The 23,660-nt window shown below is 62.8% G+C and overlaps 1 protein-coding gene across 3 annotated transcripts in view; it reads right to left on the reverse strand.

Annotated features, from left to right (window-relative positions):
- Nucleotides 1-1,088: 1,088 nt before the first annotated feature.
- The window catches only part of LDB1 (LIM domain binding 1), a 52,432-nt gene continuing 29,860 nt past the window's right edge, over nucleotides 1,089-23,660 (reverse strand). For 2 of the 3 annotated variants that reach the window (XM_077823337.1, XM_077823339.1), the window contains exons 2-11: nucleotides 12,106-12,208; nucleotides 11,302-11,346; nucleotides 10,684-10,759; nucleotides 10,284-10,386; nucleotides 9,513-9,685; nucleotides 8,900-9,022; nucleotides 8,458-8,541; nucleotides 7,722-7,845; nucleotides 7,179-7,327; nucleotides 1,089-4,061 (exon numbers count right to left, since the gene is read on the reverse strand). In XM_077823337.1, coding sequence (XP_077679463.1) covers nucleotides 3,831-4,061; nucleotides 7,179-7,327; nucleotides 7,722-7,845; nucleotides 8,458-8,541; nucleotides 8,900-9,022; nucleotides 9,513-9,685; nucleotides 10,284-10,386; nucleotides 10,684-10,759; nucleotides 11,302-11,346; nucleotides 12,106-12,208 — 1,211 coding nt within the window. In that variant the 3' untranslated portion in view covers nucleotides 1,089-3,830. The remainder of the gene's footprint in view (nucleotides 4,062-7,178; nucleotides 7,328-7,721; nucleotides 7,846-8,457; nucleotides 8,542-8,899; nucleotides 9,023-9,512; nucleotides 9,686-10,283; nucleotides 10,387-10,683; nucleotides 10,760-11,301; nucleotides 11,347-12,105; nucleotides 12,209-23,660) is intronic. The other variant, XM_077823338.1, reaches the window with a different exon arrangement.

A 23,660-nucleotide genomic window follows, 5' to 3' on the forward strand; every position in this document is an offset into this window, starting at 1 on the left:
GGACCCTGCCTGCTACTTAGGGCTCAAGCAGCTGGGGCCAGACCCGGACCAGCTGGCAGCCTGACCGGTGGCCATAAGGGGACGGGAACCTCAGCCCCAGGGAGGTTCGGCTGGGGCCAGACCAGGAACCTCAGCCCCCGGGAGGCCGGTATCTCACTCGGGCCAGACCGGGATGCTGCAGCAGAGCTGTGTCGCTCAAGGGGCGCTGGGCTGTGATTCCCCAACTAGCACGCCTGGGCAGGCGAGGCTTACACCGGCCCAGCTGGGCTTTCACTGGGGCCGCTGGGGGAGCTGCGGGGCTAGCTGCAGCCACAGCATCCCGGTCTGGCCCGAGTGAGCTTCCCCAGCAGCCCGGGCTGAGACACCGGCCTCCCTGGGGCTGAGGGTCCCACTCCTTACGGCCACCAGTCCCCCAGCACTGTGCCTGCCCGGGCTGTGGCTGCAGGGGGAGGCTTGGGCAGAATGCGAGGCCAAGCCGCTCTTGAGGCACAAGCTGAAGCGATGTCCCTCCCGCAGCCAGACGCCCGGAGCTCGGCCAGTCTCCGGTGAACGCGGGCGGCCCAGCCCTTCTCCAGGCTGCGGTCCCTCCAGCCCCCAGCGCCCCCAGAGCTGGGGGAATCCCAGCAGATGGTCCCCCTCAGGGAAATGGGGTCGAGCTGGTGCAGAGCAGCGGGGCCTGGCTGCAGCCCCTCGGTCACTGCTTCGGGGGGCTAAGCACAGCAGGAGAGCGCTCCAGGGCGATGGGGCCATGTGGAGGGGATGGATGGCAGTAGAAGGCACCAGGCAATGCATTTCGGGGTGCTCCCTGGCTGGGTGAACAGGAACCGGAGAGGAAAACCCTGCTTCCTAATCCAGCGTGTGGGGCCAGGCCCTGAGCTGGAGTCAAGGTGCAAACAGAGCTGAAGTCAAAGAACCTGCAGCAGCCGAGGCCGGGACGTCCGGCGACTGCTCAGCAGTGCTGGGGGCAGGGTAACCCCGGTAAGTGGGGATGTGCCAGCAGGGGCCCAAACAGGACATGGCGCTGGGTCGGCGGGGGTCACCTGCCTCCGGCCCTGAGCGGCTTTTGGAAAGAACAGCCCAGGACAGCGTCAAACCAAAAAGTCATTTTTATTGGTACCGTACATGACCCCAGATTGGCACAAACGAGGCCAACCCTCCCCCCCCAAAAGAGGCGGCATTAGAGTGCGCCGGGGATGAGGTGGGGCAGGGCAGGGGGCACATCACGGTGCCCAGGGGTGAAGCAGGGGGCATGCGTCACCATTTCATGCCAAGCCACAGCAATGGGGAGGTGACAATGGTCCCTCCAGTCACAAAAGGACCCTCCCCCCCTCCATTCAGAGTCCCCAGGCTCCTTGGACAGGCTGGTCCCCATGCTCCATCTTAGCCGAGAAGCCTGGAGAGCCGTGCCCAGGGTGGGAGGGGGAGAAGGTGCCCCCCCAAGAGCGTCCAGGCCTCCTGCTCCACACACAGCCTCCTACACGAGCAACACGAACCTGCCCGGCCCCAGGGAGAGGCGCGAGCCGTGCAACTCGGTCGGCAGAGCCAGGGCAGGGGACGCGCTGGAAGGACACCAGGGCTGCCTGGAGTCTAAGCCAGGTGCCCCGCGGGGGGGCCAGGCTTTCCAATGACTCCCCAGCCAGAGCGCTTGTCTGGGCCAGCTGCCCGGGGCCCAGGATGGCGGAGGGACGGTGCTGCCCCCTGCAGGACACTTCTCCAATGCGGGGGGCGGCGCTTTCCCCTGGGCCTTGCAAGCAGAACTGATGGGGCTCCCCACCGGGCTCAGATCTGCCCAGGGCCCTGCAGCAGGAGCCCCCGGCTCGGGACAGGGAAGGAGTCGGGCTGGGGACGCGCAGAGCAGGCAGCCAGCACTGGGAGCCGGGGCCCTTCTGTCCCCAGCCGCCAGGCCTAGGCCCCCCAGAGTGGGTTTGGCCACAGGAAGGCAGGAAGTGGCCCGAGGGGGCAGGGGATGGAACCTACGCTGAGCCCCCATCCCCAGAGGGGGCCACCCTAGGGACCCACAGGGTGACCTGAGAACGGGGCTGGGGGGCACTGGTGTGGGGCAGAGGCGCCCCCTGGTGGTCACTGGGAACCAAACACTGCAGGTTCGGCAGGGAAATTCACCGGAGCAGGGGCCTGACCCCAGCCTGGGGGCACCTTGGGCTGTTAGAGACCTGCTGCCCCTGCGCTCCCCCGCCCTGCCCACAGGGCACCTGCTCTACCACGCTCTGTGCGGCGAGGGGTGGGAGCAGAGAACACCCACCCCCACATTCCTGCCCATTTCCTACAGGCCCCCCCGCTGCCCACACCAGGCTCAACCAGCCCTGTTGGAGCTGCTCTGCCCTGGCCCCATCCCAGCTGGGCACCCAGCAATTCACCTGCCCCACCGCGGGGTCGTGGGCAGCCATCACCCCTCCCTCAGCAGGGTGCTGGCCAACCACATGGTACCGCCTGTCCCACCCCCCGCAGACACCCCAGGTGTGAACTGGTGACGACGCCCCCTTCCACCCGCTCGGAAGAAGCCGGGGAAGGATTTTCCTTTTAAAAATCATTATTATTCTTCTGGTTTCCCCTAACATCAAAGGAGGCAGCTGCTCTAGTGAGAACACATTGAAAGAACAGGATCATACACCGTCTACAGCGCGGAAATGTACAAGCACGAGGTACACAAACCCGAGGAGGGGGGAGTGGGGACAACAGCACACAAGATTTACATTGAGGGAGGGGTGGGGGGGCTTCCCCCCACCCCTGGAGGGATTAGAAAGGAAGTCTGCAAAGTCTCTCCTTGGTTTGAAGCTCTCTGAACTGTATATAAAACAAGACTCCCAAGAGATCTAGAAGCCTGTACAAAAATCAGGACAGGTTTGGGGGGTAGAAGGAGGGGGGACCAGGGGAAGGGGGGACCAGGGGAAGGGGGGGGTTCCATTTTTTTTTAAACTTACAATTTTAATATTATTTTAAAAAAAAACAGGTGGGGGCTGGAGCCCGGGGCTGCACCGGGGCCCAGGCCGACGCGCGCAGAGCGAGAGGCACGGCACAGAAGCCAGGCGTGGACTGGGGGCGCTTTCCCACTGCGGCCTCTGAGCCTTGGGCCCCTCCTCCCATTCCAGCCCCAGGTTTCAGGGGATTCTCTCCGTCGCGGGTTTCTATATACACAACGCTCCGCCTCGGCCCGCCGCGCTCTCGCTCCCGAGGGCAAAACCTCTCCCAGCCAGGCGAGCAGGGAAACGCGGCCGTGCCTGGCTGCCGCTTCCCCAGCCGCCAGACAGGGACGAGCCTCCCGAATGGCTACCTGCCCCAAAGCCCCATCAACCCACACCGCCTACGGCATGCTTGCAGTTGCAGTTGCTTGCAGCTCGGAGGGGGACGGGAGAAGCAGCCGCTTCGTGGTTGTGGGGCTGGAGCGACGCACTCACTTCGCTCCCCATCGCGGCAGGGCCCTGCAGACGCCCGGCCTCAGTGTACCGCAGCTTGGGGAGCCCCAACCCGTGGTCCTCGGGCGCTTGCCGGCTGCTGGTTTCCCCATCAAAGGAGGGTGTCAGGTAGTAACGGGCGGGAGCCACAGAAGCAGACCCCCCTCCCACCAGAGCCGGGCTCTCCCACTTGGCAAGGGCAGGACTGGGAACATGGGAGAGGGAATTCAGGCTCTCCCGGGGGGTGGAGTAGAGAGGGGGCCCCATGGGAAAGCAGGAGTGCAGAGAGCGGGGGCAGGGCGGCTGGCAGGGCTGGGGTCTCCACGCCCTGGTACCAGGCAGCACCGATCCGCTCCCCAGTCCCTTTCCTTTGCAAACGTCCGGGTGGATGGGCCTGGCCGGCGTGGGCCGGGCGGGCCGTTACTGGGAGGCCTGCGACGTGGGGTTCTCCGACTTGCTCTCCTGGCTGGAGGGCGGCTTGCTGTTCCAGGGGCTGTTGGCGCCCAGGGCGGGCGAGTTGTTGAAGCTGTCCTCGTCGTCGATCCCGTTGGCGGCGTCGAACTGCGTGTTCTCCAGCCGGGTGATGAGCCGCTCGTCCTCGTCGCCGAACTCGCCCCCCATCAGCGTGGGCTCGCCCACCACCATCACATCCTGAAAGGGGAGACGGTCCCGAAACATAATCAAGGCAGAGGCAGCCCCGGCCCCCCCTCCTCTCAACGGGACGGGGCTCTAGCCCCGAGTGCCACCTCCTTTCCAGCCACCGCTTCCCTGGGCCCCCATGGCCCCTCTCCCACGGCCCCACGCTGCCAACCTATTTCCGGCAGGATCCCGGCGCGTTACCTGCTGGGCCGTACACAACCTCCCCCAACCCGGGTCACTGCTCAGCTGCGGGCCCCAGAGGTGGGGCTGGGATCCACATGCAGAAAAACCTGAGAGTCTCTGGATTAAGTTTAGAAGCCTGAGCAACAAGGGTGATGTCGTGGTGGGAGTCTGCTATAGACCACAGGACCAGGGGGATGAGGTGGACGAGGCTTTCTTCCGGCAAGTCGCAGAAGCTACTAGATCGCACGCCCTGGTTCTCATGGGAGACTTCAATCACCCTGATATCTGCTGGGAGAGCAATACAGCGGTGCACAGACAATCCAGGAAGCTTTTGGAAACTGTAGGGGACAATTTCCTGGTGCAAGTGTTGGAGGAACCAACTAGGGGCAGAGCTCTTCTTGACCTGCTGCTCACAAACCGGGTAGAATTAGTAGGGGAAGCAAAAGTGGATGGGAACCTGGGAGGCAGTGACCATGAGATGGTCAAGTTCAGGATCCTGACACAAGGAAGAAAGGAAAGCAGCAGAATACGGACCCTGGACTTCAGAAAAGCAGACTTTGACTCCTTCAGGGAACTGATGGGCAAGATCCCCTGGGAGAATAACATGAGGGGGAAAGGAGTCCAGGAGAGCTGGCTGTATTTTAAAGAATCCTTATTGAGGTTACAGGGACAAACCATCCCGATGTGTAGAAGGAATAGTAAATATGGCAGGCAACCAGCTTGGCTTAACAGTGAAATCCTTGCTGATCTTAAACACAAAAAAGAGGCTTACAAGAAGTGGAAGATTGGACAAATGACCAGGGATGAGTATATAAATATTGCTTGGGCATGTAGGAATGGAATCAGGAAGGCTAAATCACACCCGGAGTTGCAGCTAGCGAGGGATGTTAAGAGTAACAAGAAGGGTTTCTTCAGGTATGTTAGCAATAAGAAGAAAGCCAAGAAAAGTGTGGGAGGCAACCTAGTGACAGAGGATGTGGAAAAAGCTAACGTACTCCATGTTTTTTTTGCCTCTGTCTTCACGAACAAGGTCAGCTCCTAGATGGCTGCACTGGGCAGCACAGCATGGGGAGCAGGTGGCCAGCCCTCTGTGAAGGAAGCAGTGGTTCGGGACTATTTAGAAAAGCTGGACGTGCACAAGTCCATGGGGCTGGATGCGCTGCATCCGAGAGTGCTAAACGAATTGGCGGCTGTGATTGCAGAGCCATTGGCCATTATCTTTGAAAACTCATGGCGATCGGGGGAAGTCCCGGGAAGATTGGAAAAAGGCTAATGTAGTGCCCATCTTTAAAAAAGGGAAGAAGGAGGATCCTGGGAACTACAGGCCAGTCAGCCTCACCTCAGTCCCCGGAAAAATCATGGAGCAGGTCCTCAAGGAATCAATTCTGAAGCACTTAGACGAGAGGAAAGTGATCAGGAACAGTCAGCATGGATTCACCAAGGGAAAGTCATGCCTGACTAATCTAATTGCCTTCTATGATGATATAACTGGTTCTGTGGATAAAGGGAAAGCAGTGGATGTGTTATTCCTCAACTTTAGCAAAGCTTTTGACACGGTCTCCCACAGTATTCTTGCCAGCAAGTTAAAGAAGTATGGGCTGGATGAATGCACTATAAGGTGGATAGAAAGCTGGCTAGATTGTCGGGCTCAACGGGTAGTGATCAATGGCTCCATGTCTAGTTGGCAGCCGGTATCTAGCAGAGTGCCCCAAGGGTCGGTCCTGGGGCCGGTTTTGTTCAATATCTTCATTAAAGATCTGGAGGATGGTGTGGATTGCACCCTCCGCAAGTTTGCGGATGACACTAAACTGGGAGGAGAGGTAGATACGCTGGAGAGCAGGGATAGGATACAGAGGGACCTAGACAAATTAGAGGATTGGGCCAAAAGAAATCTGATGAGGTTCAACAAGGATAAGTGCAGAGTCCTGCACTTAGGACGGAAGAATCCCATGCACCGCTACAGACTAGGGACCGAATGGCTAGGCAGCAGTTCTGCAGAGAAGGACCTAGGGGTTACAGTGGACGAGAAGCTGGATATGAGCCAACAGTGTGCCCTTGTTGCCAAGAAGGCCAATGGCATTTTGGGCTGTATAAGTAGGGGCATTGCCAGCAGATCGAGGGACGTGATCGTTCCCCTCTATTCAACACTGGTGAGGCCTCATCTGGAGTATTGTGTCCAGTTTTGGGCCCCACACTACAAGAAGGATGTGGAGAAATTGGAGAGAGTCCAGTGAAGGGCAATAAAAATGATTAGGGGACTGGAACACATGACTTATGAGGAGAGGCTGAGGGAACTGGGATTGTTTAGTCTACGGAAGAGAAGAATGAGGGGGGATTTGATAGCTGCTTTTAACTACCTGAAAGGTGGATCCAAAGAGGATGGATCTAGACTATTCTCAGTGGTAGCTGATGACAGGACAAAGAGTAATGGTCTCAAGTTGCAGTGGGGGAGGTTTAGGTTGGATATTAGGAAAAACTTTTTCACTAGGAGGGTGGTGAAGCACTGGAATGCGTTACCTAGGGAGGTGGTGGAATCTCCTTCCTTTGAGGTTTTTAAGGCCCAGCTTGACAAAGCCCTGGCTGGGCTGATTTAGTTGGGGATCGGTCCTGCTTTGAGCAGGGGGTTGGACTAGATGGCCTCCAGAGGTCCCTTCCAACCCTGGTATTCTATGATTCTATGCAAACTGGAGCTGTTGCGCTCCGGCAGGACCGGCCCGGGCCCAGCCTGGGATCCCACGTGGCCCCGGGCAGTGGCCTGCCGGCTCTGCCCCAGTGCGTCCCCCCAGCTCAGGCCTGATGCAGGGGAACTGGCCGTCGGGGGCCGGGACATGGAGGGTTCCTGCACATTCAGCCCCCTGGAGACAGGGCTCTATGGGCCCGGCCTGGGCGAGGGCTCCGGGGGCGGCTCGGCAGGACGGGGAAGAGAAATGGAAACGGGATGCTTACAGGTACCTGACTGGACAGGGCGAAGGTGCTGGCCGGACTCTTCTTCTTGCTGCTGCTGTTGTTCGCGTTGCCGCCGCTGGAGCTCATGGTGCTGCCCCCCGACATCTTCCTTTTCCGGCGCTTGCTGGGCTGCTGCCGTGCCGGCTCGGCTGAGAGGGGGGCGGGGGGGGGCGGCTGTTAACCAGGCTGGGCTGGAACTGGCTCCCCATCCTCACCCCGAGGGACCCTGCCCAGCCCCCGCTCCCCTTCTCTCCACCGCACTCGCCCGGTTTTCAGCCCCACTGCCCAGGCAGGGAGGCCGAGGGGAAGGGACGTGCCCACGGTCACGCTGGGAACGGAACCCAGGAGTCCTGACACCCAGTCCCCTGCAGCCCACGCTGCTCCCTGCCACGCACCCTCAGACCACGCACTCACAGCCGGGGGGGGGGCGGCCGAGAGCCCCGTCCTGGGTGGTCAGAGACACTACCAGCCCCCCGTCCCATCCCAGGGCAGGTCTCCCCACCAGCCCCCCACCGCCAGGTGCTACGGGCCCCGGGGTCTCACCTGGCGGCGCCACCATCCGCTGCCACTTCTGGAACAGGCAGGTCTTGAGGCAGTCGCGGGGACTGAGGCTGTAGGTCTTGTGCCGGGACATCAGCTCCTGCATCGGCTCCAGGATCACACAGAGCTGGGGGGAGGAGAGATTCAGCCACCGCCGCGTCCGAGCCAGCGCCCCCCCGGGACCCCGGGCACAGCCGCACGCAGCCATCAGGACACCCAGCGCCCCGCCCCACGGGCCCAGCCTCTCCCAGGCCCACCCGCACCAGCCCCACGTATCCTCTCCACCGGCCCCCACCACAGGGGCTGGGCTGCCTGCCTAGGTCCCCTGGGCTGCCCCGGTCCCTGTGGGCGCCAGGCTCCAGAGGAGCTGTGTCACGGTAGCAGGCTGGGCTCTGGACCGTCCCCCAGGCGGGTGGGACTCCCCAGGGCAATAACAGGCCACCAAACACTGGGGGGTCCTGGTGGGCATGACAATGTCCTACAACGTGCACAGCTCATGAATATGCATTGCCATATTTGCCTGAATACTCCCCCACCCCTTCAGGTCCCCCTCTCCCTGCCCTCAGGTCTCTGCCCACCACGGTGCCAGGAGCTCCAGCTACATCTCTAGGGCTGGGCTCCCCAGGCTGGAGTCCTAGAGCCGCCCCCCAGGGCGATAACCCCAGAGCCCTCGGGCAGGAAGAGTCTGGGGCCCCCGGTGACAGAGCCGCGCCCCCCGCCGCGATCCGCACACACGTACCCGGAGGTAGTTGAGGGTGGAGTTGGAGAGCCCGCAGCGGGTGATGTTCTTGGATAACTGGTCCAGCATCTGGGGGTCCTGTGCCTAGGAGCGCAGGGGGACAGGGACACCTCAGCCGCGCTCGGGCTGGGAACGGCACCTGGACAGCTCCAGCCCCCACCCCGCCGGATTTCTGGCCTGCCCCGCCTGTGCGCCCAGGGGAGCCGAGGCTCATCCCCTGTAGGTCTGCAGCCCCCCGGACAGTCGCATGGTGAAGAGACAGCTGAGCAAACAGCGTCGCAGCACACACAGCTCCGGCCCCGGGGGTGGATGTGAGAGTTTGAACTAGTAGGGGAGAGATGCACGTCCTGTCCCGAGGGACTCCTGCCCCGGGCCAGGCTGCAGCCCTGCTGGGGCCTTGGGGCTCGGCCGCGGGGCCATCGGCGCCGAGCCAGGGACTCACGTGCATGGCGAGGATGCTGCGGGGAATGAGCTCTCGATGCTGCCGGATGCTGAAGTGCCACGTCTTTATCCGCATCATGTCGTCGAACATGAACTCCAGGTAGAGCCGCCCCTCCACACACACCTGGGGCGGGGACGAGACGTCAACCCCAAACGCCCCGAGACCCGGCCGAGCCTCCTCCACCCCTCCCCGCAGGATAAACTGCACCTGGCCTCCCACCCAGCGTGCAATGCATGGCCGCACCTTCGGCCTCACCCGCCTGCCTCTTCGGCCACGGTGCCAGGAGACAGGCTTCCCGCGCTGCCAGCCGTGTGGCCCAGACAGACTCCAGTGCCCTGAGCCTACGCAGCTGGCAGCTGCTGGCCCCCTTGCACCAGCGCCCATCTCCCCTTCGCCCGAACACACTCTGACCTGCCAGCATCTCGGGCTGCAGGGGACAGGCACAGCCATGCAGGGGGTGCCCAGGCTGCCCAGGAAGCCCAGATACCCTCTTGCACTGGGCACTACCCGGCGGCTAATCGTCTCCCGAGGGCCAGCACCGCGGCAGAGCCCAGAGCTGGGCTCTCCAGCCCTGCAGAGTCCCGAGGGAGCCAGGCCCGGCGCCCGCCCCTACCTGCGTGAACATGGGCTTGCCGTGCTGGGTCACCATGGTGCACTGGTCGCAGTCCAGAGAGACAAAGTTGTTGTGGAAGGACTCCTTGGGGTGCTTGAGTACATAGTACAGCTCCGTGGCACCCCCCTCAAAGATGCTGCGGAAGTAACGGGGAATCAGAGTCCGGCCGATGGCTGCAGCAGGGAGGGGAGAGAGGGAGAAAGAGAGTCAACGCCTGGCTTCCCTGGAGCCCCGGCTCAGCTCGCTGCAGGGCTGTGGTTCAGGCCAGGCACCCCCAGCTACCGCCCTGCCACCCCATCCTCCAGTGCGATGGGCCGGGAGCCAGGCACAGAGGAACCCAGCTCACACGGCAGCCGTGGGGCAGAGGTGAGAGGTGCAGGGCGGGCAGCCTGCAGGACGAGACGTCCCCAGGGCCGCTGTGCGAGGCCGAGCGCCTGCTGGCAGGAAGCCACCCTGGGTTCCCCGCCACTGGCTCCGCTTTGCCTTTGTTTCCCTGTCCCTGAGGCCACACAGGCAGGGTCCTCGCCCCCTGTCCACAGGACTGCGAAGGTGCCCATCACCGTGGTATCGGGATCTGACATGCAGCTCAGCTCTGCCCTGGAGTAACTGTGGGCCAAGCCCGGAACCACGGCACAGACTCAGCGCGGCAGCTGGGGCCCCCTGTCCGGCCCGCACAGCACGTGGCATCGTACTGACTGGCTATCAGCCCTTTCCCAGCTTCATCGGGGCGGGCCCCCGGCCATGCCTGGAGCCGGGCCCCCGGCCACTCACTGTATCTCTTTGGTCCATCCTCCAGGCAGAAGGTGATCGTTAGCATGGCATCGTCCTCAAAGAACTCCGTGGTGAAGGCGTCCCACCAGAGATTGTCACATTCCTGGGGGCGGGAGATGGGCGCGGCGTCACGGCGAGGGGAGAGAACCCACCCCGCCGGGGGACCTGGGACCCTCCATCCTGGCTGGGCTGAGACAGGGAACGATAACGCCCTCGGGCCCCTGGAGACCCGCACGGTCTGAGGGGTCTGGCCAGGGGCTCTGCCAGTGTGGACACAGGCTGTGTGGCCATTGGGCCCAGCATGCGATGCTCCACCCTGAGGCTACCCACGAGCACCCATGGGTGCTCACCCCCCCGCCCGCCCCCAAGGTCCCCCACTCCCCCGCCCCCGCCCGCACACCTCTGTCCAGTTCTGCAGCCGCTTGTTCAGCTCGAATATCCTGTAATCGGTCTGGTTCCCGTACGGCGTGTGCCTCCTGCCAAGCAAGCACAGCGGGGCCTCTCAGTGGGGCCCGGCCATGCCCAGCCCGCCCCAGCCCACCCGTGCGCCCCACCTCAGCCCCAGCCCGCCCCCGCGCCTGCCCGCCCCCCCCAGCTCCAGCCCGCCCCAGCCCACCCGCGCGCCCCACCTCAGCCCCAGCCCGCCCCCGCGCGCCCCACCTCAGCCCCAGCCCGCCCCCCCAGCCCCCGCACTCCCCGCCCCCCCCGCACTCCCCCCCGAGCCTGCTCCCACCTGCCCCCGCGCTGAGTGCTCCCATGCAGGGAGGGCAGGACCTGCCCCAGGGTGGCGTGAGCTGTGGACCCAGGACCCTAGGCTGCTCACCCCGAGCAGGGGAGTGGTGCCCCATGGCTCGTTTAGCCCAGGGGTTGGCGTGGGGCTCCAAAGCAGCCTCTCCCCCTCTTGGCACCCGGTTGGGCGGCACCACCAGGGCTCCTGCTGCCTCCCACACCCAGGCGTGAGCCCCCCCAGAGCGCGAGCAGTGACCCCCCCGCCCCCCGCCGGAGCGCAAGCTCTTACCCTATCCCGGGCTCCAGGTACGTCGGTGGGTACATGGGGGTAGGTCTGCGGAGAGAGGCGCCAACGGGCGGTTAGGGCACATCCCCATGGAGCCTCAGACCTAGCCTGTGTTGTCACCCCCTCCCTGCCCCCCGAGTGACAGGCTGCCCGGGGCTCTCTGCCCCCAGAACTGGGTCAGATTCTCCCCACACACAGCCTGGGGAGCCCAGCCCCCCTGAGCCCAGCCTGGAGCAGAGAGCAGGCGGGAGGCACGTTCTGCCCAAGGGGCCCACAGGAGGTTCCCTCTAGTGATCAGGTGCCATGGGAGCCGTCTGGTCAGAGCACAGCGAGGAATACCCGTGCCCGGTCGGGGGGGAAGCAAATGGACCCTGAGGATGAACCCCAAACACAGTGTGTGACCCCGTTTGGGGGCAAGGGGGGGGTCGGACCTGCCCTGGCCCACGGTTGCTTTACACCAGGACCTGGGAGCCAGGCAGGAGGGGGCTGGTGCATGGGTGCCTGTGGCTACCCCATTGCACTGTGGGGAGTAACCCACCCTGGCGCCACCCTGAGGCTGAGCCCCCTCAGCTCCCCCCAGAGCCCAGGGGAGTCAAGGACACCCCCAGGATCACTGGGTCTTCCATGCCGTTCTTCCACCTTTCTCAGGGCTATTAACGCCCCTGCCTGCCGCCTGGCACCTCAGCCCGCATGTCTCTAACCTTCCCAGCCCCGGCCACCCCACACCCGCCCTGCCGCTTCGGGGCGGCCCACGCATGCAGGGGGACCGGCCCCCGCCGCTCCGTGCCCCGCGCAGCCGCCACTCACCCCACATCTCGATCCAGCATGGTGCCCGGGTGGAAAGGGGGGAAGGCGTTGCCGTTTGGGGGCTCCTTTGGCGAGTACAGCTTGAATGACTTAGAGGAACAGCCTGGCGGGAGAGACAGAGGTGTGGGGGGAGCAGGTCAGTGGGATGCGCAGCCCGGAGCGCTCGGCCCGTGACGGAGCGAGCAGCACGCATTGCAGCTGGGCCCCGGCAGGATCGGGCCCATCAGGCTAGGCACAGCCCCCCCACCCCCGCTGCAGGCGGTGCGGCTCGGAGGGGCCGAGGGGCCTGAAGGAGCCCACAGTGCGCCGGGGGCCAAGGACACTGTCCCATGGCCCCGGGGTCTCCTCAGCTGGCCTCGGAGCCTGGGAGCTCACAGACCCAGCTGTGTTTCGGGGTGGGGATAGCAGGGGGCTGCGGGGCGCCGGCAGAGCTGGGGGGGGGAGGGAGGGATAGCAGGGGGCTGCGGGTCGGGACTGAGGGACGCCGGCAGAGCTGGGGGAGGGGGGGGGGAATAGCAGGGGGCTGCGGGTCGGGACTGAGGGGCGCCGGCAGAGCTGGGGGGGGGAGGGAGGGATAGCAGGGGGCTGCGGGTCGGAACTGAGGGGTGCCGGCAGAGCTGGGGGAGGGGGGGGGGATAGCAGGGGGCTGCGGGTCGGGACTGAGGGACGCCGGCAGAGCTGGGGGGGATAGCAGGGGGCTGCGGGTCGGAACTGAGGGGTGCCGGCAGAGCTGGGGGCGGGGAGGGAGGGATAGCAGGGGGCTGCGGGTCGGGACTGAGGGGCGCCGGCAGAGCTAGGGGGGGGAGGGAGGGATAGCAGGGGGCTGCGGGTCGGGACTGAGGGGCACCGGCAGAGCTGGGGGGGGGGGGGATAGCAGGGGGCTGCGGGTCGGGACTGAGGGGCGCCGGCAGAGCTGGGGGGGGGAGGGAGGGATAGCAGGGGGCTGCGGGTCGGGACTGAGGGGCGCCGGCAGAGCTGGGGGAGGGGGGGGGATAGCAGGGGGCTGCGGGTCGGGACTGAGGGGCGCCGGCAGAGCTGGGGGGGGGAAGGAGGGATAGCAGGGGGCTGCGGGTCGGGACTGAGGGGCGCCGGCAGAGCTGGGGGGGGGAGGGAGGGATAGCAGGGGGCTGCGGGTCGGGACTGAGGGGCACCGGCAGAGCTGGGGGGGGAGGGAGGGATAGCAGGGGGCTGCGGGTCGGGACTGAGGGGCGCCGGCAGAGCTGGGGGGGGGAGGGAGGGAGGGATAGCAGGGGGCTGCGGGTCGGGACTGAGGGGCGCCGGCAGAGCTGGGGGGGGGGGGATAGCAGGGGGCTGCGGGTCGGGACTGAGGGGCGCCGGCAGAGCTGGGGGGGGGGGGGATAGCAGGGGGCTGCGGGTCGGGACTGAGGGGCGCCGGCAGAGCTGGGGGGGGGAGGGAGGGATAGCAGGGGGCTGCGGGTCGGGACTGAGGGGCACCGGCAGAGCTGGGGGGGGGGATAGCAGGGGGCTGCGGGTCGGGACTGAGGGGCGCCGGCAGAGCTGGGGGGGGGAGGGAGGGATAGCAGGGGGCTGCGGGTCGGGACTGAGGGGTGCCGGCAGAGCTGGGGGCGGGGAGGGAGGGATAGCAGGGGGCTGCGGGTCGGGACTTAGGGGCGCCGGCAGAGCTGGGGGGGGGGGGGATAGCAGGGGGCTGCGGGTCGGGACTGAGGGGCGCCGGCAGAGCTGGGGGGGGGGGGGATAGCAGGGGCTGCGGGTCGGGACTGAGGGGCACCGGCAGAGCTGGGGGAAGGGGGATAGCAGGGGGCTGCGGGTCGGGACTGAGGGACGCCGGCAGAGCTGGGGGGGGGGGGGATAGCAGGGGGCTGCGGGTCGGGACTGAGGGACGCCGGCAGAGCTGGGGGCGGGGAGGGAGGGATAGCAGGGGGCTGCGGGTCGGGACTGAGGGGCGCCGGCAGAGCTGGGGGGGGGGGGGATAGCAGGGGGCTGCGGGTCGGGACTGAGGGACGCCGGCAGAGCTGGGGGGGGGGGGGGAGGGATAGCAGGGGGCTGCGGGTCGGGACTGAGGGACGCCGGCAGAGCTGGGGGCGGGGAGGGAGGGATAGCAGGGGGCTGCGGGTCGGGACTGAGGGGCGCCGGCAGAGCTGGGGGGGGGGGGAGGGATAGCAGGGGGCTGCGGGTCGGGACTGAGGGGCGCCGGCAGAGCTGGGGGAGGGGGGGGGGGATAGCAGGGGGCTGCGGGTCAGGACTGAGGGGCGCCGGCAGAGCTGGGGGGGGGGGGGATAGCAGGGGGCTGCGGGTCGGGACTGAGGGGCGCCGGCAGAGCTGGGGGTGGGGGGGGATAGCAGGGGGCTGCGGGTCAGGACTGAGGGGCGCCGGCAGAGCTGGGGGGGGGGGGGATAGCAGGGGGCTGCGGGTCAGGACTGAGGGGCGCCGGCAGAGCTGGGGGGGGGGGATAGCAGGGGGCAGTGGTTGGGATTTTAGTTCCCTGTCCAGTCCCCTCAAAGACCCTGCATCACAGCAAGTGCAGAGGTCAGGCCAGGCCCGGCTCCCCACACCACACCAGGGTCACCGAGAGCCCAGCTCAAGCTCAGGCTCTGGCCGGTCCCAAAGAACCAGCGCCCCCCACCCCCACCCGGAGGTGCATTCAATGCCGACGGGCCGGGGGGGGAGGCACAAGGGCCAGGATCCCACCCCGTCCCCTGGCTGCTCCGACAGGACTGTCAGCAATGCAGGGCAGCGTGGGGCACGCCTGCCCCTCCGGTCCCTCTCTGGCAGCAGGCAGGAGACAGACCAGCTGGGAGGGGAGGCGCGGCGGATCCTGCCCCAGAGCCGGCGGGTCTGCGGCCTGGCTGGGTGCACTGACGAGCCCTGGAAAACCAGCCCCGAGATTATAAACACCTGGCACCGCCCCAGAGAGGCTCAGGGCATTCGTAGGCATCAGTGGGTCGCCGCTATCTCAGAGGGGTCTTTGCCTGTCCTGGGCCACGCTGGCTCCTCTGGTGGGCAGGGCAATTCTGGGACGGACAAGGGGGCTGGGGGGTCCATGCAGGGTTTGTTGGTCTGGTTCAGGAGGTCGCGGGTTCCAGACACCGGGTCAGTAACTGCTTAACCACCCCCTGGCCCCGACTGATGAAAATCCTGTGCCTTGCTCTTTGCTCAGTTTCCCTTGGTACCCGATACCTGGGTGAGGGGCTGCCACAGCTTTGCCCACATGGACTGGCCCAGCCAACACCCCCCGAGAGCTCTCAGGGCCCAATTCGACCCCAGGGGCTCACGTTCACAGAGATCCCTCTGCCCCCTCCAGCCACGGGCGCTGGGGGGTTGGGCTGGGCCCTCTGGCCATTCCCACACTGATACCAGCACCCTCTGCCACCCGGCCGGGTCAGCAACCCCACAGGCCAGCTCCACCAACAACCCAGCCTCGTGCCCACTCAGCCAGGGCCAACCTGGCCTCGCGCAGCACCCCCAAGGCTTGGTCATGGGGCCGGCCAGGCAGGCATCAAAACGGCACAGAGCTGGCAGCCCCATACCTACCTCCCCCCAGAATACACCCAGCCCTGCCCCCACCAGCACTGCACCCCTGCCAGCCGGAGCTAGGGCCCAGCCTGACCCTGCTCGGAGAGGAGCCGCTCCAGACAGGCAGATCCAAGACACCATCCCCGAGGGAGACCCTGTCTCCGAGAGCAGGGCCCTTGGCAGCAGGTCACCAATTGGGCCTCAGCCCCCAGCACCTTCTCTTGACCCCAGCCCTGTTGTGGCGAGGCTGGGGGGCACCGAGCTGGCACTGGGCTGGGAGGCGCAGGCAGGGCCCCGTTCACAGGTACTGGCTTCTCCTAGCTGCCCCCACCAGAGCGGACAGGAAAGGTGCCCAGCAGGAGGGGACGCTCTCTCCCAGGCCAAGGGGGGAGGCTCCCCAGGGGGTGTAGGGCCCAGCTGCCGGGGCGGTGGGTCCGACAGACCCAGGTAATTCAGGGCCGAGTCAGGGCCGAGCCCCAGCGGGATCCAGCCCCGGCCAGCGTGGGGAGTCTGAGATTCCAGCCCCACTGGGCCGCCTTGCCTGGATCGCGGGGTCAATGCCAGAGCAGTCTCTGCCCGGTGCCATTCCCACAGCCCCAGTGGGACCCGATCCCCCAGCCCAGCGCCAGGCTTGGCACGCCGGCTCCCCCCGGAGCAGCTGGAGCCAAGGAGGCGCGTGATGTGGGGAGGGAATTCTCCCTGACCCCATCACTCCCATCCTTGGCTCTCTCTGCATGCCGCAAGCCGGTGACTCAGCCCCCCTCCCCTGGGCACAGGGCCAGCGGCACAGATGGGAGCTGGGAGCAGCCAGGCAGACCGGGATGGGCTCAGCCCACGGACGGGCGACCTCCATCCGCACAGGATCATCCTGCCCCTGGAACCACCAGGGCCACGACCTCTATCGGGGCTGCTCCCAAGAACCCTCCTCACTGCCCCAACAACAAACAGCGGGGTTGTGAAAGCCTCGGGGAGCAGCAGGGGGGTGTCAGAGCTGCTGGAGCGACCAGGGCCCATCATGCTCCCCCCGTGTGAGATTAGCCGCTGACAAGCACCGCAGTCGCCTCTGACCACAAACGCTGAAGGAGAACGGCACCAGAGGGCGACGCAAAGACGGAGCTGCTCCAAACCGAGACGTCTCCTTGTCCCAGGGCTGCGCTGAGGTTGCGGCTGGTCAGCAAAGGAGCACGGAGCCCAAAATTCATGGACCAAAACAGGGGTTTTGGAAATTTGACGGGTTTATTTGCCACGGTGCCAAGCCGCCAAGGTCTCTGTACCCAAAAAATTCCAGTGACTTCTCACTGCTGGACGATATCACCACTAACATCTTTGTGGCAAGATTTTCCCCACTGTATTTCCCGGTCAACTATCCACGCTCCAATCATACACAGCTGCAGCCACAAGCGTCCATCCCACCCCGTTGGCCAAGCACCCCCTTAACACTGGTTACTGGAGGCCAAGCAACGCACAGAGCCACACGCCAGCGCCCGGGTCTCCAGCCTGCTCCACTCCTGCATCTTCATCGCCTCCTAAACCCCCAGCTCTGTGTGTGCAGGAGAGAGAGACCCCCACGCCCCAATCACTCCGTCATCCTTACTGATGGCTCTCCTCTTCGGAAAGCCCTGGTCCACTGAAGCCCCTAGGCGCCGAGACCCACAGCGACGGTTCCGTCCCCAGTTTCACTACAGAGCGGTGGATGCTAAAATAAAAGCATTTGGCAACCTCGTGGCATTTCCTCTCCTTGCAACAACAGCGCAGTTCCCGGCTGCTGCTGCCTGCGTCTGCAGGAGCACAGAAAGGGTCGTGTCTGGATCATGGCCCCGCCGTGCTGGACACACCTGAGGGAGCCGTGGCCTGAGGAGAAGCGCTCAGTGCAGGAGCTCAGCCTGGTCTGCTCCCAGGGACCCACTATTCGGTGACACGCCCCTTTCTCCTGCAGTCGGTCCTTACGCCCATCGGAGGACGTGGCAGGAGACCGTAAACTCTTCCAGGCAGAGACCACGTTATCTTCCGTGCACGTGCAGGGTATTACAGTGGCACTTGCAAAGAATAGCAGTCCCACGGGCTCCCGTGCTGGCCGTCCCCAGGGGAGCTCTGAAGGCTGTGCGGACCAGGACGGCATGAGGGGCACTGCTTGGTTTCTCTGTATCCGGCTGGTCCGGGTAGCCTGTGGTAGCTTGGTAGCTGCCGCGAATATCCCGTAAGTTCTATGCACCTGCTCCGACAGTGGCCTTCGTGTCTGGGGAGCAGCCAGGGTCTGCACACGAGAGGCTTCTGGGTGCTACTGTAACACCAATAATTAATCCCAATCCCGTGCTGTGAATGAAGTGACGCTGTCTGAGCAGCAGCACCCCAAAGGTGTTAGCTCAGCGGGGAAACCCACCAGGCAGGAGCTGTTCGTGGGTCCTCTCCAGGCCCTGGGGAGAGGGATGTTCAGGGATTGTCACGCACTGAGCTTTGAGCGAATGCCTGCAGCTGAGTAATACATGGGGCTAACGCTCTGTCCCTAAGCCACGGTCGTGGCCCCCGAGCATCCTGTGCGTGGGAGCGACACCCCAGGGGTCATTCCGGAAAGGAACAAAGCCCAGAGGAGGAGGGGTGGGAGAGAGTTTCAGTTTGGGGCTGGCTGGGAACATGGAGTGAAGTGCAGACAGTGTTGTCTGGCTCACTGCCCCCCAAAATGGACCCAGCTGAGGGGTCCTGTTCTCTGCACCTACAAGCTCTGTTTTAGACCATGTTCCTGTCGTCTAATAAACCTCTGTTTTACTGGCTAGCTGAGAGTCACGTCTGACTGCGGAGTTGGGGTGCAGGACCCTCTGGCTTCCCCAGGACCCTGCCTGGCTTCATGGGGAGCAGTTCCAGAGCATCGCCCGGGGACTCCGTGACACACCCCCACCGAGTAATCATGGCTCCTGGAAGTGGAATCGGAACTCTGCGCCCCGGATTCCACTTGGTGTTGCTGAGCCCGGGCCGGGGCTCCCGGAGCAAACATCACTGCTAGAGATGGAAGGGTTGGGTTGTTTAAGAAGTCCGTCCCCTCCCATTCTGCAGCCTGCCCTGTGCCCCGACACGCAGCTTCGTCCAAACGCTCTGAGTCTCAGGGCTTCCAGCACTGTCCCATCACGGTGCAGTAGGCAGGAGCGTACCGGGGAGCTCAGAGACACAGCTCCATCAAATCCAATCACCGAGAGCTCACAGCGAGGGGCTGAAGCTTCACCCCGATAGGAAGGCAGCTGTCCTTGAGGTGGCTCCTGGAGACTACATGTCCCAGCATGCAACACTCCACCCTGCTGCAAATAAGAACTGCTCCTCTCAAGGTGCAGCACGGCATGCTGGGATCTCCAGTCTCCATGTGCCTGGAGGGTGCCCACCTGGACCCCACCTGGGCTTGCGAGTAGGCTGGTGTTTCCAGCCCAGCCCTGGGAGGAGGTCCTATTGGGATCCAGGAAGTGGGTGGGCCACAGGACCTGGAAACCAAATAAGTACGGGGACAACTAATGAAATAACAGGGACAGGAGTGCCGTCAAAGGGGCTCTCTGCCTTTCCAGGCAGTCCTGAACGGTGCAGTCCACTAACACACTCAGGCAGGCCTGAGACCTGCTAGCCAGAGACCAATACACCAGACAAAGGGGGCGGAGAGTGAGTTCCAGGGTAATGCCTTGGTGATCAAGCCCAACCCCCCCAGCTGCCAGGGAAGGAGGAACGTGCTGGGATTGCTACTGACAGGTGCCATCCTCGTACCTGTTCTGGGGCGTCCGTATCCAGCTGGTGGGGGTCTAATGAAGTCCACAGGCTCCCTGCTCTCTCATCTGCCCTATGCAGAGCCTTCTGACAGGGGGGAAGACAAGGTCTCCCTCGCGCCACCTCCCTGGCCTCAGGGTTATGGGTTCTGCTCCCCGACAACGCTCCAGCTGTCCCCCAGCAGCCACAGTGTAATTCTTGACAGCTTCCCTGCTGCCGTCCCCCAGGGGCTCAGAACAGCAGCAGGGAACTCGGCCGGAGTCTTGCTAATCTTGCCTTGATGCTCTGGGGAGATGTGCTGGTGGCAGACTCAGGAGGACAGCGCTGGGTCAGATCACCCAGGGAAAGCTTTCTTCACTGCCACAAAGGCAAAAACCCCTTTCCTGAAGAGGAAAGCTGCCCGCTGCCCAGAAGGTTTTCTCACTGGCTGCTGGCGAGGGCATTTTTCTAGTTTGTAAGAGCCCAGCAGCATTATTTTGGCAGCTCCATAGCTCCGTGTGGTGCTGAATGGTCAAAGGGACCCTGTCCCAAGCACCCTGGTTTGGAGAGGGCTCAGCGAGACACAGGGTGGAACAGGGAGTGAGAACTCTGAGACTGTTCAACGGCGGGGAGTGTCTAACAGGGTTCTTGTGGCTACCATTGGCCAAGACTTGGAGCATGGATCTTGTTAAAGAGATGGAAAGTTTAAAGGGATAAATAGGAGCCGAGTGGCTATTTCTTGGAAGCAGAGGAAATTAGTGAGGCCATGTCTGCTCTACAGAAGAATTCTTCCATCGACCTCATTGCCTCTGCACCAGGGGTTGGGACAGCTTCACAACAGCGCTCGCACCCCCTAAGCGATGTGTCTGTGTTGATCTAGTGTTTAAATGTCAGACCAGGCCTGACTTACACTCCATTGACACAAGTGAGGGTCAATCTGGTTCAAAACGCAGGTTTCAGTCGGGGCTGGCACTGGTGGAACTCACTCCATCAGTTTTACGTCCGTTTGTTACCCCAGTGCAAATCCCTTCACGTAGCCCGGCCTGGAGGGAGCCCCCTCTCCATGGGTCTGAATGACCTACAGGGAGAAGGGGGACCTGATGTTCCAGGGATTTCTAAGGTGGAAAAGCCCCCAGCTTTCAGGTCTTCTTTATAGATGATAAAGAAGCAAAGTACCTCTGCAAACCCAATGGTGTATTTAACCCGATGACTGCGCAGCGAGGCACACAAAAGTCAGGAAAAGCAGACACACCCGTCCAGTACAGCTGTACTATGAGGCACTCGTGCCGTAGCCGCGGGAGCGTTCCCGGTGCAGGGCACTGGCAGGCCCAAAGAGCTGGCCCCGGAAAGGCAGGAACAGGTGGGATACACGTTAAAAAACTGACCCGTCCCTCCTTCAGCTGGGCATCCAGCTGTGGGATCCTCGCCCTGGGGGAAGCTGCTGGGACTTGTGGAGCATCCTGCCCCAGCCGAGAGGTGCCCAGAGCCCAGCGGGGATTTTCCCATCTCTCTCTCTCTCCCAGAGGGACTCACAAATAGACTGGCCTTATAAACACTGACTTCCATGACACGGGCTCTGTGGAGCAGGATTCCCAGAGATCCCAGGAGGGAGGTTGAGAAGCCCCAGGACAAAGCGTGAGCTGAGGACTGGGTTTTATCTGTTATGTGCTTGTCTGAAAAAACAAACCTACTTAATGGAGACCGGGCATGGCAGCGAGGGCTTGTTACGCTGGGGAGAAGCCCTGCCAGGCTGCATATGGTGCAGAACGTGGGAACTTCGGTCAGCCCCGATCCCAGAGGAGACGAGGTGGCTTTCTGGTGCCCAGTGAAGAGGGGGAAAAGAGAGGCAGGGTGCCGCAGAGCGACTTCTGACCACGAGGGGGTGCTCCCGTATTCCAGGGATAAAGAAGGGAACTCAGAGGGTGAACAGGGACACATCCTGGTCTAAACGATCCGCTACTCTGATCTCCTGCACAACACCACACACTCCCCTCTCCTGAGTGACGGAACGACAAGCCCCTTGACAGAGAGAAAAACAGACACGTGGTCCATAAAGCTGAGCCCAGGGCCGGAAGCCAAGGACTTTGGAGTTTAATTCTGGCCTCTGCCAGGCATTCAGCGCATGGCCTTAATCAAGTCACTTCACCTCTGTGCGCCACTTTTCCCACCCGTACATGGGGCGATACCAGTCTGCCCAGTGCACACGAGGGAAGCCAGCATCGCCAGCCCAGGAGTTCCAACCTGTGAGTCAGGCCACACAAAATCATGAGATTTCTTTCAAAAACAATGAATTTGCAGGGCTTTTCATTTGCTTTCTAGTTTCTGAGCCTTTACAGTCACACTCAGGTCACAGCTTCAGGATGTCCTCCGTTCCCACAAGGCCTAGAAATTTACTGTAACAAAAGCCAAAGTTTGCCCCGAATCTCCTGACTCCAAGAGCTGGGTCTGAGAAAACCACCAGAAGTACCAGCCTCAGGATCAAATGAGGAAAGCTGACAACCACATGAAACTGACCCGCTCTGCAGGAGAGGCAGCAAAGTGACTGGCACAGAGCAAACAACCTGGAAAAAACAGCCAGAAGTCATTTGCTCCTCTACTCTCTCCACTCCAGGCCATGGTCTGTTGAACCGAGGACCCTAGGTTTGTCAAGTGCTTGGATTGGGAGAGGACACAGATCCAGGGAAGGGCAAGGGAGGAGAACAAAGATCAAACAGAAGAGGTTACAGATTTCCCACCCAGGCCCCAAATGCTGACTGGCGACAGCTGGCAGAGCAAAGAAAGTATCCCCAGCAGGGAGAGCCCGAATGTACGAACCCACAAGTCCAACGAGCAGGGCAGCTGCCGCTCTGGGTCCCAGAGAGACACCCACTGATACTACAGGCCCAAGTCACAACAAGCAGACATAGGCAATGAGTCAACCCAAATATTGTGGGTTCCCCCCCCACCCAATAGATCTGTAGAGCTTTCCATCTACCAAGTCCTGGACAAATATTAAGCAACCCTCACACCTCCCTGCGAGGGAGTTAAGGATCTTCACCGATCTGTAGGCACCTCTCACTTCATTGCTGCACACAGGAGAGATTCAGAATTTCCCAGCAACAGTGACTAGAACTCGGGACTTCCTATTCCAAAGGGACCCGGGACTCTCCTTCAGCTACCTGCGGTACTGGGCCCATGACACACAGCAAGGCAGGTGTCTCCGTGCAGCAGAGTGCAGTAGTGACACAGGCGCCCTAGCTGGGTCATTGTGATGTTATCCCCATCTCACAGGTGTAGACCAGATGCAGGGCAACTCCCCCAAGGACACACGCTCAGGGGCTGAACCCAGATCTCCCAGTCCATGGCCTGACCCACAAGACAGCCTGCCTCCTTCACTCCGAAGGGAAGAAGACAGACCCGTATCCCTGGGGTTCACAAGCTGTGGATCCACACTGCATTTCTCCTCACCCCCATTATTTTAATTCCCAATACACAGAGGGCCCTGGAGGGAAGCCTCTGGGGGCTGCCTGTGTTATTAGCCGGGCTCTAGACCAAGCCCTTGCCTACATACAAACCTGAGCCAATTTAAAAGCAGACCTTTAATGAAACCGGTGCAAGCAGGTGTGTAAATCAAGGCCCCAACGGCTTTGGCCCCAATCCCACCACCGCACCCTGGGGGCACCTGCACAGGGCAACATCCTGGGTTCTGACTGCAGCTATGGGGGCTTAATCTAAAACAGGTTTTTCCCAGGAACGACCCCAACTACACAGAAAGACCCCCGTTTCTTTGGAGCGGGGGCAGATTATAAAATAGCTTCGCTATTTTAAATTGGAAAACTAACTACAGCGCCCCAGGCTCAGCCCCATACGCAGGGCACAGTCCCCTGGTAGAGCGGGTATCAGAGACGGTACTTATTACACAGGACAGAGGAACAAACATCCCAGCTCCCAGTAGAAGGCGCGAGAAGACAACTTATAAGAATCTGACAGGGGAAGTAGCATGAACCGGGTTCGGGAGCCAGATCCCCACGCAACTCTCACTTACCGTGGGACCCTGGGCAAGTCACTTAATCTCCTGTGCCTCAGTTTCCCATAATCACCTCTTTAGGCTGTCCAGCCTGGGAGCTCTGCGGGGTAGACTCTTGCTCTTACTGGGTCTGTCTACACTGAGTGCAAGCCCCGGGTTAGTAGAGCTCGGGGGAGCAGACCCTGGGTTTGTTAGCCTAGGCCGTGAGCTCCCCTCCTATGTAACCCCAGGTGTGGAATTGTTGAGCCCAGGCCCCAGCGTCTACCCAGCGTTAAGGGTGGTTGGACTTGTCCCTGCATATCCCAGACTTCCCAGCACCCTCCCAAAACGGGGCTGC

The sequence above is a fragment of the Eretmochelys imbricata genome, chromosome 7 (assembly GCF_965152235.1).
Source record: "Eretmochelys imbricata isolate rEreImb1 chromosome 7, rEreImb1.hap1, whole genome shotgun sequence".
Taxonomy (NCBI): Eukaryota; Metazoa; Chordata; order Testudines; family Cheloniidae; genus Eretmochelys; species Eretmochelys imbricata.